Below are 18,195 nucleotides of genomic sequence, written 5' to 3'. Positions count from 1 at the left end.
AGCCACTTATTTCCTGCTTTTGCATGAATGACTTTTGACAACTAGAGGAGAAGAAGTGAGTTGTTTCTTCAATCACAGTGGGTGTACCGGTGTATTAATATCACGACACATGAAATTTAAGGTTTCATCTGACTTTTGGTTACAGCCATGACACCAGAAGTGTGTGTGTTTGTAGAGTGTGTGTGTGGGCGTGGTTCTCTCCCCCTGGCTCCTCTTCACCTCCACACGTGTCTTCAATCATCAGCTCATCAACCCAGCAGTACAAGAACCCCAGCTCTTCTCCCATTCATCGCCAGATTGTTCTGCCAACCTCCATGGTAGTCACTCTCTCAGCCACTTCTGTATCTAGTATACTTGAGTTATTTCCTATGTGCCTGTTACTGCGTTCACTATGGACCCAGCTGACACAGACTCTCTCTGTCATGACCAGACCAACAGACCAACACAACCAGGTCCTCTGTAATGTCGTCAGACTTGGTCGGCTCTCACCACCAGTGTTTCTCAGTTCAAATGCAAAGTTGGCCTACCATTGTCGCAGCTTCTCCTTTAAGCCGGTACTATACCATCTCCGCCAATGTCTTCGCCAGGGCCAGCCTCCTCAGCCCTACTCTGTGGCCGTTATGGTTCTTCATCCAGTCCTCCCTTGTGTTTCAGCGGCAGCCAGCCACATATTCCACAGCAAAGTCCTGTATAGCATATGTTTTGACATGGAAATGAATAGAGTTTTTGACCATCCCCTTCATGGTAAAGAAGCTGCTAAATGGCTCTTCTCCCTCAGTCAGGGCTGACAGTCTGTAGCAGAGTATGCAATTGAATTCAGGATACTAACACCAGAGAGTAACCTCTGTCTTGCAAAGCTACAAACTATTTGCCTATGACTGACTCACAGTGGTTCAGACCAATTGGCCTCCTGTGAGGGAGGAACTATTAGCAGCTATGAATGTGTCTTAGGTGTAATGACAGCGAGAAGTGACTGTTTGTTAATGATGGTGGCTCTGATAGAGGTATGTATCTGCTGCTATTGCATCAGCTATATCAGAACTGGAGAGTATTTCTTCACTGAAAGAAGAGCAAAGAGTGGCGCTGAAGGCTTTTCTAGATGGGAAAGATATTTTCGCTCTTCTTGTGCTTGAAGGGTGAAGGGTTTGATTTACCAACTGGCTTGAAAGTGAAAAAACGAGAAAGATACAGAATCTAAATGGTTGAAATTAGCCTATGATAGACGGTGATAGATAGATGATTCATCCAATCACCTGCCAAGTATTTTTGAAAGCACCTACCCTTTTCCAAACAGTTTCCAACAAAGCCTTCCCAGATGGTGCTGTGTAACAAACCATCTGCCGCGTCAGGTTAAGCAGAGAGTGGGTGGAAAGACAAGCCACTGCTGAGGAGTAAGTGATGGAGTAAGATGGAGTAAGTGATTCTGGAGAAAGAATGTTTGAACTCAACAGGAAAACAAAAAGACCCCTCCCATCAGAGCTCCTTCAGAAGATCCATCCCCAGCTCGTGAATGTGCATCGCCAAGGCAACAATACAATGGTGGAATTCAGAATATCTTCAAGGTAATCAAACAAACATGGGATTATAGCTAAACTAACAAGGATGCAATTATGCATCCAAAAAAAAAAATTCACTGTGCTAGTAAACTTGTGTTTTTAGCCCTCATTGGCCCCTCTTGCTTTGAGCAGACAAATACCATGATACCAAGAAAGTGCAACCTAAACTATGGCTAAAGTTGTTTCAAGCAGAAACAGAGCAGCCCCAACATCCATCTTCATGACTTTAAACTCTTTCTCGCAATTACCTGGACAAATCCCTGTATGGTGCTGCATTGGTGGGCCAGTGGATGGTCAAAACATCCATAAAGTTTGTACTGGCTCTGTCAGTCTCTTTACAGTCCTCTCTGTGTGCCTGTCATTCAGGATAGGTCCAGGGCTGAATTTCTTTTCCAGTCCGATTGTGTAGCCTCCACTGTCGGAAAGCCTTTATCAGCCATTCTGATCTCCTCCACTTTGGCTGTTCCTCGGACGTCTCTCCCTCTTGACAATGTGATTATGTTGTGGACTATATGCCACTGTCTTGTCGCTGCCAGACGACATTCCTTCCATGTACAACTTCCTCCCTTCCTTCCTTCCACTACTGGCCTCTCCCAGAGCTCTCCTCATTTCTTCTCTTCCTGCCCTCAATGACAAGCCATGCATTTTTGCCGGGCATGCTTTTCTCCATCTGAGAAGGTCTCAGAAGTGACTGGGGGAGTCCTGATGAGCCATACCATTATCTCTTCCTCTCCACTCTTAGCTCCTGCAGGTAGTGCAACACATCCCTTTGGAATTCCTTTGCTAGCCTTGGTGGACTGGCCCAGGTCGGTGAAGTGTGCCATGTCTGGGAGCTTGCATGCATGACTGTGGCTGCTCTTGTTCTAAAGGCATTGCCAAGGATGGGGTACTTGCTGGTTGTGTTTCATTGACCCAAGGTTGGAGTGTCAATGAAAGGTTTTACTCAACAGATGTCGCTGGTGAGCTTTCCTAATCTAGGTTTCCGACTGAGCAGCCTCAAATCCCCGAATGGTTAGGCCAAGGGGGTGGAAGGTATGGGGGTCAACTTAGACCTGGTGGGCAGCAGGGCTTGGAATACACTAGAGGTGTTTAAAAATGAATCATTTAAAGATGATGAAATCATAATAATAATAATAATAACTTCATTTATAGAGCACTTTTAAAAACACAGCACAAAGTACTTCACAACAAAATGACAATATAAATACAATAAAATTAAAAGACTAAGATACAAAAATTAAAAATAAGATAAAATAAACAGGATCTTTACATAAAATTAGGGTATGCTTTCCGATAAATGTATGTTTTTAGAAGAGATTTAAAAGAAGACACTGACTCAGACAGTCTTACAGCCTCTTCTCGGGTAGCTCGTTCCAGAGTCTCAGGGCCCTGATGGCAAAAACTCTGTTGCCCATAGTTTTTAGAGACTCTAACTTTCAGAAAACCAATGCCCAAGGATCTCAAATTGTGCATATGATTACAAGGTTTTTGAAGTTCTAAAATGTATGCTGGAGCCAGGCCATGAAGAGCTTTAAAAGTAATCAATAAAAGCAATCATAAAGGAGTGTTTTAGAGCTTTACATACAGTAATATCTATCAATGAACATGTAAGAACTCACTGGAGGGTTCTTTTTAACCAGGGAGGAGGTTTATTTTTCTCATGGCAAGAACATGTGGGCAAACTGTCTAACAACAGCTGTATCCTCCAGACAGCAACAACGACACATTTTTACTTCTTCGTGATTAAATTCCCACTGGGTACAGTTCCCATGTTACCACAGAGCCCTCTGGTGGACTAATGTTTAATACACTCTACTCCACATTACTGCAGGACAGCAACATTTTTCAGACTCAAACTCAGACAGAAAACAGAAAATCTGCTGAAATGTATATTGACTGAGTGATTAACCAATTGATGGGCTGAGTATTAGCTACAGAAATACATCAGTGAAGCTATAAGCTTATTTTTGCTTTGGAACTGGAAAACTGGATGAGTTGCCCAATAACCATGCTAACATGCTGATGTTTAGAAGGTAAAATGTTTATTATGTGTATGATCCAAGTTCAGTGACGTTAGCATGCCACTAGCGTGGCTAAAAATCCCTTTCAACATTTCATGAAACATTTTAAACATTCACATTAATTTTCATTTAGGGGACTTCATTGCCATACAACTGGAACATCATCGCTTAAAACAACAACCATGATTAGGGATAACATAACACAATGTAACAGAACGTAGGATGAGAAGTAATCTGCATTAATTTACTCTAAATTTCATTGATTTGGTCAGGTTTCTTAATGAGTGTCAGCTTAATGTTAATTTACTCTATCTAGTATTTTTATGGCTGCCATCGTCTTCTTAGTTTCTTTAAAATACGTTTTTTACTCTTTCTCTGTTGTGGGAGGTTGTGCTCCCGTAATGAGACATTTGGCAAGGTTTTGGTCTGCCCACCAGATTGTGTTCATCTCTGGAGGCTTTAACATAAGCTAAGCAAAGGTTGATTGGTTGTGGGATGTAGAAAACTTCATCCTGAATGTACAGAGAATACATCTACCGCCTAAAATGGTACATGTTGTACTGCAATGCTAGAGAATAAAACTGGAAGGACTATTACAGTAAAATTATTCTCGATAGAAATATTTACTAACTGACATGAGTTTCTCCATATTACTGAACGTACTGATAAGTCCCTGCACATAGACTGTACAGTATGTGGCCTGCAGCTGAGTATTTCATGGTGATGGACTGTACAGTATATTGTGCTGCTCTGATAAGAATTTGGCCATTGCAAATGCTTAGATTGAGTTGTTGTTGCGGAGGGAAATAACGTCTCTTCATGTCGAGATGTGTGAAACATCAGCGTGGTCAACCATAACCATTTGTAGAATTTTGATGAGTTCATTGGTGATGTGAACGCCTGCTGTCGCTTCACTTGTAATGGAGCTGTGTGCGTGTTTAGTTTGTATAGAGGAAAATGTTAATTTCAGCATGAAGGCATGTAATGAAAAATGGAGGTGAAAGTGTGACTCTCCTTGCCTCTCTTCTCCTCCTCCAGCAAGAGTCTGTCCTGTCCAACTTTTATGTTCTTCACAATGGTCACATCTGTCTGACAATGGCATTTAAAGAAAAAAAATCCTTCATCTTTATTAAATCCAGTGACATTTCAATATTCTGCTTTTGTGTTTTTTTTCTCTGTCACACTTAAAGTCAAAGGGTTTAAGACCATTTATTGGACCAAATGTAGATAATAACTCCTTGGCTGCTCCCCAAATGAATCCAAGCTGTGCGAAATTCTGACGAAAGCACATTAAATCCCCCCAAGAGGTACAATGAACACACATGAGCAGATACAGATCACTGAGATACTGGAAGCACATAAATGCACAAGGCAACAGATGCCATTCTAAGTATGGTAATAAGAAACTAGAAGAGGAGGAGGAGGGGGAGCAGGAGGAGGGTGGGTGATGGAGTGAGAATTCAGCAGAGGGGGTAGCAGGAGTGAGAAGCAGGTAGAAACAGAGACAGCAGCAGCAGTATGAATGACAGATGATAAACATTACCTCACTGACTTGTGAGAATGTGATTGTATGAATCTGCCTGAATTAACTTCATGCTCTGTTTGTGTAGCACAGCAACAGGAGATTCCAAAAATATAATGTGAGATTTCTGCAGGTATGTCACTTCAAAGAAAACAGTGCGTAAGAGTAAGTATGGAAAGTTGTAATTGGTAATAACTCTAAAGGGTCTAAGCAAATATTTTAGTTCTGAACCTTTCATTACATTTGTAATTTCAAATGTAATGAAAAAATACAAAAAAAATAATGAGCTATTTGGAAGTTTTGCTTTTGCTGCATAGCCAACGTTGGCATTAGCAGCTGTTTCTTCACCAGACTAGAAGAAACGTTGTGAGTTCAGCAACAAAATTCATTCATTTACTCACCAAGAGCTGTCTCCAGAGGTTGAAAACAACGCCACTGTTAACTTCACATCTTTTCCTCCACTTAAGTTAGCACACTAACCAGCTATCCCTTGCCTATCTCGTCACTTTCTGATAGCGACTCACTGCAGCCTTCAATCTGAGGTGAAGATGTAGCGCTGCTCAGAGGACCTATTATAACCTCTTGTATTATAAAGCCAATGATGGCTGAATCTCTCGTCAAGCGACAAGCACTACTACCTGCTCCTGGGAAAGAAGCCATGGTCAGTGGCAGAGAAAACTTACCAAAAGTAAGTGCTATGTGATGCCAAAACAAGTTTTCACAGTGTGGACAACACAAACATTCTACAAAAGCTCCCAACGACACTCCCATCAGCCTCAGCTGTCCTTTATACATATATATTAATACCTTTAGCCACAGCTCAGAGGCAGGAAATGAGAGGAGGGAGATGGCGACCAGCATGCAACAAAAATCCCTGTCCACAAGCGAAACAATGAAGTTCTGATTCATGCATCTAAAGTCCTTGGCCACCAGCTTCCATTAAAGCTATAAATAAGTCAACATGGTGTCGCATTGTGTGCATTGTCATCTGTTGAAATAGGAAATATGCATCATCAGACAGTACAGCTGTTATTTAGACAGTGTTTAATCTTTAGTTTTCCTTTAAAAACAGTTGCAGTATATTTTGTCCCCATGACCTTTTCTGGGCTATACTGACAGACGCTATTGTTCCTCCTATGCTGATGTGTGCTTTTTGTTTTCTTGTTTTACACTGTGTAATGATGTTACTGTCATCTTCCTCTCTTCAGCCAGGCCTCTCTAATAAAGATCGTAATCAAGCTTTTCTACTAAAAATAATTAATGAATTAAAAATAATAAAAATATGGACCCTGCAACAGTTTTATTTTTTTCACGACTGTCAGAAGACATGCTTTTGTATCCAACCCCACACACAAGCTGAGACAGATTCCAGCTTTCTATCTGTTTTCCACAGCAGATGAGATGTTACAGTATCATATCAGTGCAGCAGACTTTCAGGCACCCAGAGATACAACACCCACACACACACACACACACACACACACACACACACAGACACACACTGGGATGGATGGGTCTGCCAATCAGCCGAGCAGACTGCAGCCCAATCCTCGGCTGTGTGGTTCTCTCCCACAACAGTGTGACTCACACTTGGAGCTTTGCAGTCAGCGGAGCGTATCAGCCTCCATCTTCACAGGAAACGCTGCCACCGCTTCCACTTTTCTATCTCATTATGCACTTACATACACTTGCTAATAAACCGAGCATGCTCAAATCAGCCATGCAAACATGCACTCAGAGTGCGACGGGCATGTTGACAACAAGGAAAATAGTTCCTGTGATGGCACCGACACTGGCTTTTATATAGGAATAACGTGTTGATTATTTTACCACAGGAAGAAAGAAGGAAGGTCTTCAGTTTACAGTTTGTTGTTTTTTATAAGAGTGACCTTGAAAATAACGATATTAACTGTTATAATTTATGATACTAAATAGTTTTTTGCTAACAGAGCTGGAAAACAATTGAAGTGTAATATTTTATAAAAGGTCATAATCAGATTGATATAAGATGCTGTCAGTGTCAATCCAGCAATAACATACTTTGAAAGTAGTGGAACAAACATGAAGAAAAGCAAAAGCAAAGCCAAATGTGCTGCAAAACAAATATGATTCTGAGTACACGTTGTGACCTAGAATATATGTGTGTATGTGCTTGTGTGCCCGTACGTGCTGTTTCGATTAGCGAATGTTAGGTGTCCCTCCTGTTAGTGTGTGAGTTGAGAGACAAGATGAGTCACACTCATAGCTGTGACTCATCTCACCAAAGTAACATGATGTTCAGACATAAATACACCTCTCTCTCGTTCTCTCTCTCTCTCTCGTTCTCTCTCTCTCTCTCACACACACACACACACACACACATTCGTGCACATGCCCACAGCTACACCCTGCATTTCACAGTCAAATAATATGAAGACACTTTGAACTATACATGTAGTACTCTCTTTTGCAAACCTGTGCTGCCCTTGTTGACTATATTGCGTGCACTCATTCTTTCCAAGCAACTTTGGCAATTTTTCTTAATTATCATTTAATCTACTATGTATCATTGAACGTTCTGCACCGTATATCTTTTGACGTATGCAGTTCAGTGATTAAATACTTACAGCTCTAAAATGTCGCCTTTACAGGACTTGAGAAAAATTAGTTGGCTTTACAAAAGTTTTATTTCTGCTTGGTCCTAAGGGTAACATTTACTACTTCTTCTAAGGAAACAGCGTTGCAGTACTCAAGCCCAGGATTTGGACACAAATCCTGATTTTCGGGACTCGTGACTTGACTTGGACTTGAACATTTGGACTAAGAAGTTGGAGACAAGGACTCAGAGTTTTTGTTAGTTTCAGTGTGTACATGTGCATGTTTGTGAGTGCATTTTGTAACAACCTGGATTTTAGCACTAGATTTCACCACAGCTCACAACCACACACCTCTTTTCACAGTGTACTCACTGATTGGTTCCAACACACTCATTTGTGCAGTAAAACATAAAGTCAGGTCTTTTAATCCCTTGCAAAATGTTAATTTGCAGCCGTCCTCCGATCAGTTCTCTACATCCTCCTGGATCGCACCATATTCACTCTGCTCAGCTGTTTACAGAAGCCTGACTGTGCCAAAGGTAAGCACTGGAGCTGGAACTGGAACTGGACTAACTCAACCTTGATGACTCAGACTCAGACTCTGACTCAGGTAATGTTGACTTGACTTGAACTCAACTCGGACTCTTCTTTAGACTTGGACTTGGACTTTGACTCGAGTAACACCCTGTGAGGAAATAACAAGGGCTATACTGCAGATTTCACAAAAATCTTGACTAATAACTTGACCCAACTCTATTCACCTTTTTTGGTTTTCAATTGGACAAACGTTCTGGATCACAGCTGGTACCTGTTACATTTTTTGGTATCATGTCCACCAAGGTTCAAAGCTAGCTGAGGTGATACCAAAAGATGATGTGAAACTGATTAGTCAGAGAGAATCATCACTACTGCATCGTCATTGTGCAAGACAGGATGTTGAACGAACCAACAGCTGTACAAGCTAACTGTAGCCTATTAGTTATTGAACTATACCTGTAGTATGGCAAACCCACAAAACCACGCCTGGGTCAGTTGAGGAGCTGCAGATGTATCACTTTGATATGCTCCATTGTTCATGTTTGTGTTACATTAAAGATAGCTCTGTGCTTCATCACTGAAGTAACAATGGTACCATGTGGTGGAAAAACGCTACAGGTCAGAGTTGCTCAGTTGTCATAGGGTCAGCTCAGTATAATATAATACTCATTATTATATGTAAATGTCTAAAATGTCTCCTTTTAAGGCTGTTTTTATTGTTTATAGCAAATACTGAGAAAAATATCTTGATCTTTCGTTATTAGATGTTCAACATTTTACACCACACACTCTCCTTAATTGCCTCTTCTCACTATGTACTAAAAGTCATACCCTCAACTTGTCTGGGCTTTTTTGCCGAAAGGGTCAGTGTAGTTTTATATTGGGGACCTGTAATTGGTGAAACAACCAGCATTTCAATGTGGGTCTTGCAGGAGGATTTAGACGTGCTTTGTCATATTTTCATCTTATTCTTATCTCTCTTGCTTTTTCATGAGGTCTGCTGACATCACACCAATTTATCATGAATAGCTTGTTCCAGTGTGATGAAGGCAACCTCGTTCACTTGTTGAACCAGCTGTGATTCGTGAAGAAAGGTTTTGTTCACAAAAAAGTCCTGCTGCCTTAAATCAGCAGATGAAAACATGGCAACTTGAGAACTGTCAGTAGTGCCGTTAGGGAAATGTTAATATTACTGCAGTTGTCAACACTGTGTCATCCCAAAGCAGCACTGTGACATAAATGAAGAAAAAACAGTTTGACATGACGTTAGATCTTGTCTAAACAAAGTGGTCCATAACTTACGTGGGAGGTTGTAGAACAAGGATTTCCCTGCCTGTAGAGAAATGCAGAGTGTCTGTACATGTCTAATGCTACAGGCCTGGGTCACCTGTGAATTCAGTCTGAAACCAAGAGAGACAACCTGAAATTGGTTCAGTGCCACAAGTTCTCTTAAAACATTTGAATGTGACATGTAAGACCAAATCTGTCTAGTTCTTGCCAAAGGCTCATTGTGTGAGTTAAGTGGGATTTATATTCCTTCATGACATCGCATGTCAGATGGTTTGAAAGTGTTGGAACGCCCCCCCCCCCTCCCTAAATATTCCTGTAACTTTCTGAAACAATTCGACATCCACACCAACTTCACACTGTGATTAGCCAGCATGTAGAGGTGAGAGTGGACCAAGGCATTGTGCTTCTGTCTCTAGCTCTCTTTTTTCATTAGAAATGTCACCTCTATTTGTGGAACTTCTAAAGGGGCTATTTGTAAGTTTTCTCTGCCGCCAACATGGTTTCTTGCCAGGAGCAGGTGGTGGTGAATGTTGCTTGACAAGAGCTTCAGCCATCATATTATAAGCAGTTATAATACGCCCTCTGAGCAACGCATATTGGAGGCTACAGTGAGTTGCTGTAAGAAAGTGGCAAGATCTAGCTAGCTGGTTAGCCTGTTAACTTAAGTAAGAGAAAATATGTGTTAGAGACAAAAGTTAACATCGGAGTGCTCCTCACTGCTGGAGACAGCTCTTTGAAGTAAAGGAATGAAGTTTGATGTTGAACTTGCTTCACAACTGGTAAGTAAACAGCTATTAATGCTACCTATCTTAAAAACCAACAATAAACTGGGCCTTACAGAACCAAAACAATTAACTAAAAGAGGCTAAAATTACCTTCAAGCTGCATCAAGTTTCACTGTGTAAATTGTGTGTTTTTTCTTTGTGGGTGCATGCAACAGTTTGACATGCCAAGAGACTATTTTAAACATTAATATCAAAAATATAACTTCCTGCAGGTTTATAATATAATAAATAACTTTTTTTACGCTGTAACAATTTAATCAAATGGAACCACAGACTTCAAAAAGTTAGTTATGCAGATTACAGGTTTATTTTAATTTGCACCAGAGACACTTGACTCTCATTTTACTCCATTATCTTCATCATAGCCAATAACACAATACAAAAATGAAACAACAATAACATCCAGTGGAATCAGTGCAGTTAAAACAGGACATTATGGTTCTTCTATTTTTTTTTCCTGACGTGTGCTCTCTGTTATTCAAACTAATTTAACTAAACCGGAGGAGCCAATCAAACAGATGGCCTCTAAGGTGCCAGTGCAAAATCCCCTCACCTCAGCGCTTCACCACTTACTCACTACTACTGTGTATGCCTGTAAACAAAAAATCTGATAGGTGTGAAAATAAAGAGAGGAGGTACAAGGGACCAATCAGAAAAGAGTCTTTGTTTGGAGTTGAAAATAGAGCACTTGAAGCCGAACTGTTGCCTGGAGACACAGATTGCAGGCAATTACAGAGCCAGATTACAGTGGGGAGAAAATAGGTGATATTGTCAATGAAGCACGAATTTGTGTGTGTGTGGGTGTCTGGGTGAGCAGGTGACTGTACATGTGTTCAACACAGTGGGCTGAGCATTAGTGAGTGATATGTGAAAATGTAGATACAGAATTGTTAGTGATTCTTTTCACGTGAGCGCCTTTCTAAATGTCCTATGAGTGTATATATGTATGGCAATGGAAATGTAGGTTTTCTGTGTGATTCATGTAGTATGTCTAACTATGTGAAGCTGATGCAGTTAGCCTACCATTAAAAAAATAATGGATAGAAATATTGAGCAAACACTATCAAATATGGGGTAAAAATATAATGTTCTACCACCGGTCATTAGGATCCTGCTCTCTGAGTGACGGGGTTGAGGTTATTCACTTTATATTTAAAATATAAGACTAGTGCACTGCACAAACACAGTCTACGGTCAACAGCTATATCCCTACTCTGTAGTACGAGGTGTTTAAGAGAGCTACAAGGTCTGTGGTTGTAGTCTTGGGGCCTCATTTATATGTGGATTTAAAAAAAAAAAAGTCTATGACCTGTTCAGCTCAAGCACTGCTTTTAAAGCCTGACAGGTGTTTAAAGTTCCTTGTCAACACATCTTGTCTAATTACTATCCAGGTCAGGAAACGACCTCTATTTGCGTGCTAAAATGACCCATTTCTCCTTCAAAAACAAACAATAATTAGAACTTGTAAACGAGGCCCCTGGAACCACAACAAAAACCTGTACGCCATGTAGTTCAGCCGGGATCTTTTTAAGAACTGGGCTGCACGTTTTCCACTTTCGACAGTGTGACAGGTATCTTTCCCTCTTCAATACCTGGTGGCTTAGTGACCACATCCCCCAGATCCCTAAATCCCCTCAGCCCCTTCGACTGCAACTCTCCCCTCCGTTCCCTTTCCCCCGCACTGTGGAACAGCCTCTCTTTCAAGTTGGCCCTGGGGAGGGCCCAAACGACAACCCCCATCGCCACCAGGGCCGAGCCGAGGCAGGAGAGCCCGATCCCAGCCGCAGTGCTGAGGTGCAGCCCCCTGTTGAAGCTGACGGCTTGGGTGTCCACGAAGAACAGGTCTCCTTCTCCGAATGACTCAATTTTATGGGGAGTGGCGTAACCGACTGACAGGCTGGCGATGCCTGCGGTCAGGATCAGGAGACCCACGGCCAAGGACACCTGGAGGGAGGAGGGAGAAACCTGAAGCGGTAATTTTTTTACCATCCTGAAATTTTTTTCTCTTGGTGGCACTCTCTGCTCAGTGCTCTTCTCTTCTCGTTAGGAAAGGTCATTTTGTTGTTTGTGATGCAAAAAAATCCAAATTGCCAAATGGGCAGGGGGCTCACATGTAATGCTTCACCTTTACAAATACCACTACACCACTGCCTGTACTTCATCATACACAGACAATGGTTTAAAATGCACTGTATGCACTATATTACATGAGTGTATCAGAGGCATGTTCTTTTACAGTTATGAAGCTCATCACTGGCAGGAAAAACAATCAACAGGCGACATCATGTGTGACAGAGGTGACGCATCTCTGTCTGCCGCCCTCCCCGGGGCGACTGTGGGGTCAGCAGTGACAATGACAGCAACATTTCTAAGTCAACATTTAAGGAAAATAGGGGGAAAAAAAACAATCCCCAATCTCAAAAGAAGACAGAATAAAAAAAATACACCTTTTCTCCAACTGAATCTTCATGTAATGCTGGAAAGAGGCTTAACTCAAGGCTTTTACATTCACAGTTAACCGGAAAAGAGCACTTCATTGAATTAATTGATGCAGTCACCACAGAAAGGAGCAATAATGGATCCAGTTCAAGTTAGCAAGTTGTAGTAATGGTATAGTACTTGAAGTACAGTTGACTAAAGATAAAATAGAGGCCAGTTTTACAAGGTTACGGTGCACAGCAGGGAAACATTCATTTGAAAACCTTGTCTCAGTATAAATGGAGTGAACTATAAATGTTTGTTTGTTGTACAGACTGAGCTGCAGCTCGGATTATGAATCTGGTCTAAATAAAACATGTACGAGCACATACATGTTAATCAAGAGAAGACGTTATCACAACCGGCCTGTCAAACCACCTGGATTTAGACAGGACAGGATACAGAAAACTTAGTGTTCTTGACATTTAAAGAATTGTTTTGGAAAGAAAGATTAAGAGAAAACCTGATCTATCTTAAACTCAACCAACTTTTCATCCCTTTCATGAAACTTGATAAAATGCAATAATGGGAAACATAGACTGGACCGTAAAACATAAAACATAAATGGATCTATATTAATGGGACATAATCCACTGACTATAATACTCTGAACAATGACCCTGTAGCTCCCCAATAAGGAATTACAATTAAATGTAATATAGATCATTTCCTCTCTGCCTGTAGGATTTCTTATGGGACGTATAGTAACAGACACCAACAGTGGGCTGAATCACTGTTGTGCTATATCAATCAATAACTGATATTCATTTATATGAAAGATCAGAGTAAGACTGATTAAAGGAAATATGAGATGCAAGGAATTACTACAGTGTGTGAAGCACTTCATAGATTTTTAATGATTTGTTTATGTTTCCATTTTGATCTTGAAAAAAATGTTGTCCTATTAAACAGCCACCTTTTCAAAATAAATGAATGATCAATTCTTAAAAAATATTAGTAACGTTATTCATTTGATTTGCAGGAAAGAAATATGTGAACAGGTTGGAGCTTGTCGTAGCTTTACCTTCCAGACTGCTGAGTTCCACCACAGGGCTGATCTCTGGCTCTGGACGAACCCCCGATCCTCCGGGTCTCTCTCCCACATGGAGGAAGAGCACTCCTCGTAGAAGTGGTGCAGATAGGAACGAACCCCAAACTGAAGACAGCTAGAACCAGCCTGGTGCACAGAGGGACCAGATTACAGTCGCTTTTTCAGGTTCGAAGAAAGTATAGTTACCACCAGGTTACAGCCTGCTAAATACAGCGTAATTATTTAGTACATATGGACTATCAGTATAGTTATTTGTGATTAAAAAAACACTTCAAAACTGTGTTTTTTACTTAATATACTAAACCTATTTGATAAATATAGTGTACAGTTATACCGTTACAGGGTAAAAAGACAGAAATTTTTATGTTCATGTTTATTTATGATATGCACTGAAATTAATTTATTTTTAAATGGTGACTTACAAAATACAGTCTCAGTTTTGGGGTCCAGTGTTGGATTCGTTAAAACCTACAGCAGCTTCTATGTCCTGTCCCATCACCACCAGCTCAGGTAATGAATGGTACTTTTAAGTTACGGTGCATTATCACCAGGACGAAGCATTGGCTATGTGGGAGAAAGCCTCCTTGTTACAGGGTAAGTTTGGGGTATGTGGGCTGTAAAATAACGCAGCCCCAGCACGGTGTAGTCTCCACTTACTCTGTAATTTGTAAGCTCATTTCTAAACCATATCAAACTATATTAAATATCCTCTCTACATCTGCCCGGTGCTGATCGTAAGACTCTTGTAGCTGTAATAAAATCAAATGAAACTGAAACCCACCTCACTCCCGGAGGATTCTCCTCCTGAGCCAGAGACACAGGCCTCGGAGCACAGCGCCATCACACCTCACACACCTCGTACACCTGCAGTCAAGATCCAGATACATAGTAAGTAGAGCACGTTCAGAGTCCTGAAGAGATTGATATGTATACGTGTCAGCTGCTTGGCTGTTGTTACACTGCTCATCTGCTGAATATGGATTTCCCTCAATAAAAGCCTCCCTCCCTTCAGAGACCCGTCATAAATCTTGGCCTGTGTCGTCAGGTCGTCCCAGTTATTGTTGCCGCATGTGAACGATTGACGGCTGCCGTGGCCCTGAGGTGGCTCTATTACCCCACCCACGGATGAATCACACATATGCAAGTGTGTGCACACTCTGTTCTTCCTCATCTGCACACATGTCCCTCTGCTCTTATTCTCCTGAGGAGGTCTGATTGATTTCTTTCATTCTTTGCCTTCAAACAGTTTCTCTAAGCGGCCACACACGCCTGATCTCCGTCTGCACCGAACAGTACAAGATCAACCTGACAGCAGTTTGAAACACGATCCTGAAAACCAGACCAGTAATCACTGGAGGAGAACACCGTGCTCAGGTTATGTTAGGTCTTTACTCTCCTCTGTTGCCAAAGTCTTGAACCTGATCGGATGAGTTGACCAAACTGTTCAATAAACAACCTTTTCTTGAATTCCTGTGATTTCTGTTCTGGACACTATGGTGATGTAAACAAAACTAATACAAAAATGCAACAAACCCAACTTATGTGTAATTCTAATTGCCTGTTAAAAATGATCCTGAAATTACCTGTTGTACTGAAGCTTTTAGAAACAGCATTTACAAATTATTACACAATCGTATAAATAGAATTCTGACTATAGCCAGACTTCATCAACTAAATGAAACTAATTTTTATAGCACTGACATCCCATTTATTTTCCTCTGTGTTTGTTTTTCTTGTAAAAGGAACGATCTGACCTTTCTGGTTTTATTCACACAATTATAATTCACAACAAAATGAGGTAGGAAAGTTCATAACTAACATAATTGCAATGGAAAACTTCATATTGCTTTGAAGTTAAAATGCGGAGCGGTGATTAGTATCTCCAGCAGCAGAGAGTACTAAACATATTTACTGATGTACTGTAATGAATAAAACTCACATTAGTTGAGTATTTCCATTTCATGCTGCTTTATACAACTATTTCACTACAGCTCGGCTTGTTACTCAGCTAATCACTCAGCTGGGTAATGAGTACAAAAACTCAATTATAGGCTAATTAAACAAAATAAGATTGTTTACTTGTGAAGGGGTAATTTCATATTATTACATGGGTACTTTTAAATAAAGGAACTAAAGAACCAAATATTTCTCCCACCACTGAGTGATTCAGAGTATATTATCTGGTTATTATGGTATGTTATCAACATTTATATTGATACTGGTTATGATGCTAATATTAATGTAACTCATTCTTCCTTGATATGGCCTATAAAATGTTTTCTGCATTTTGTTTTCATGATCATAAAACACAGCCAGTGGTGGAAAATAACTAAATACATTTACTCAAGTACTGTTTCTGAAGTATAATTCACGTGTCTTTTACTTTAGTATTTCCATTACTTACTTACTACTCCTACTTCACTGTATTTAAGGAGATAATGTACTTTTTTACTCTAATACATTTATCCGACAAAACTACTCACTGGCTTCTTCTCAGGTTAGGAATCTCATTTAAAACACAGGATATAATAACACACAATGTTAAAGATTAAACCAATGGTTCCAACCTTTTTGGCTCATGATCTGTTTAAATGTGGCTCCTGTCATGTTTCAGGTGTGTAGGGGTTGTTAGCGGTTCCACATTATCATTAAAATAGGTCCAAAAACCTACAACAGATTTGTGACCTCTGTTTTTTCTTATCAGTCATCTCATGACCCCACTGATTCATTTTGTGCCACTTTGAAAGGGCCTGAGCCACAGGATGGTTGTAAACTACCTAACTTTATCTGAAGTAGTTTTATATAACTAGCTCCACCTTGATCAGCTTTAACAGTAAATTGCTGCTGCCACAGTCAATCACAGCTGCTCTTACTTTTGATGCTTTAAGTACATTCAGCTGATAAAACTCCACTTTACTAAAGCAGGATTTCAAATGCAGGACCTTTACTTGAGTATTTTTACCTAAGTAAAGTATCTGAATACTGTTTTCACTGCTGTTAAATATACAAAAGGCTTTTTAACAATAAATGAATATATGACGCACTGACTAGTGACTCACAGTTTGTTATGTGGGCATTATGATAAGCCCTAAGCCTCAAACGATGAAACTCATTGGCCTTACTAATGTGATTTACTTTTTCACAAGGCTACATGTCTTTATGAATTTTGTTTCAGTGTTATTAAAGCATTAAAATGAGTCTGAGGTTTGGTCCTAATCCAAATAAACCAGTGATTTTAAGTCCAGGTACCAGCCAGAGCGCTGTCCATGGTGCTGGTAAGTTTGCCCCAACTTTCCTCCTGACTCACAGGAGAGATCGGTCCTGATTTAGCCCAGTTGCAGTGTAGGACATGTATATTCCAGCCTATATCTGTCTTACAGGATCTTGAAACTGGGTGAAAATGCAACATTATTTACTGTCACTTACTTATGCGGGATTTATGACTTTTTTTTTTTTAACGCTAAAAGTCTAAATGAAGACGCAAAGACGTCAGATTTGAATCGGACTGGTCAAATGCTCTTTAAAACAGACACAATCAGAAGACACGTCGGTCATCTCAGCTCAGATCACACATGAACTAACCGGCAGCACTGGACGCCAGTGAGTCATCGCGGCCATGCAGCCTCTCGGTCCATCTCGCACTTTTTTCTCCGTCGCACTTACAAACCACTGAGTTTCTCAGTTCCTGTCCTGTGCTGCAGCCTCGTCCCTTCACTCTAACCGGCCCCGCTACCGGACAAGCAGTCAGGCTTACCCCCTGGCCGGAGTGCTCGCTCTTCTCACTGGGGATCCATGTGCTGTCGGACCGGTGGATCTCCAGAGCCGCTGCTGCTGATGTGAATCAGCTGAACGGATTCACTGAGCATGCGCGTCGATGGTGGTGTGTGTGTGGGGGGGGGGACAACAAAAACAAACGTGCTGTTAACTCCCAGTCTATCTCTTATTAGACACATCCACAGATGTTTCAAAGCTTTAAAGCAAGAAGCAAGTTTCTGATGTGGTTTGTCACTGACTTCTGGAGGCATCTTCAGTATTAGTGAAACTTTATCCACCTGATGTTCTTTAAAATGCTGGTGACTGTCTTTTGATGATCTCGATAGAGGTCATAAAACCAGCACATCGCCATTGGATGTTCCTGGATGTGATTATCAAATTCTCAAGGTTTAAAGGTCCACAGTGCTGCAAAGTTTTCCCTCGGCTCATTATTTTTTATCCTCTACAAAATATAGCAACCACAGCAAAAACCTAAGAATCTACAGGAAACGGTATAAAACATAAAATGTGTGTCTATATGCCACAGCAGATTAGAGCATTAGCCACTCTAAACTCACTATTGGGAACCATGGATTCACTGTCCGCCTGAAGGGATATTTAGTGGT

The 18,195-nt window shown here is 40.8% G+C and overlaps 1 protein-coding gene across 2 annotated transcripts; it reads right to left on the bottom strand.

The window, feature by feature from the left end:
• Positions 1–10,571: 10,571 nt before the first annotated feature.
• nrsn1l (neurensin 1-like) lies at positions 10,572–17,685 on the bottom strand. Of its 2 annotated transcripts, none has more exons than XM_071500911.1 (4): positions 17,571–17,685; positions 14,598–14,680; positions 13,790–13,942; positions 10,572–12,231 (listed from the first exon to the last, which is right to left on the bottom strand). In XM_071500911.1, exons 2-4 carry the CDS (start codon positions 14,655–14,657, stop codon positions 11,815–11,817), a joined length of 630 nt encoding a protein of 209 aa, XP_071357012.1. In that variant the 5' UTR covers positions 14,658–14,680; positions 17,571–17,685; the 3' UTR covers positions 10,572–11,814. The 2 variants fall into 2 exon arrangements, with proteins under 2 accessions (XP_071357012.1, XP_071357013.1); XM_071500912.1 differs by having other exon boundaries at positions 17,399–17,626.
• Between the last annotated feature and the right edge of the window lie 510 nt (positions 17,686–18,195).

This window comes from Trachinotus anak, unplaced genomic scaffold (assembly GCF_046630095.1).
Source record: "Trachinotus anak isolate AG129_WGS33_773 ecotype Australia unplaced genomic scaffold, CSIRO_AGI_Tana_v1 ptg000016l, whole genome shotgun sequence".
NCBI lineage: Eukaryota > Metazoa > Chordata > Actinopteri > Carangiformes > Carangidae > Trachinotus > Trachinotus anak.
This window is presented reverse-complemented; position numbering and strand designations above follow the sequence as displayed.

Bases quoted from the DNA above. Each gene is read 5' to 3' on its own strand.
- nrsn1l (XM_071500911.1), bottom strand. From the start codon at position 14,657: ATGGCGCTGTGCTCCGAGGCCTGTGTCTCTGGCTCAGGAGGAGAATCC. The intron at 13,943-14,597 runs GTGGGTTTCAGT...TCTGTGCACCAG, and splicing joins GAGAATCCTCCGGGAGTGAG to GCTGGTTCTAGCTGTCTTCA. The intron at 12,232-13,789 runs GTAAAGCTACGA...TCCTCCCTCCAG, and splicing joins GGAACTCAGCAGTCTGGAAG to GTGTCCTTGGCCGTGGGTCT.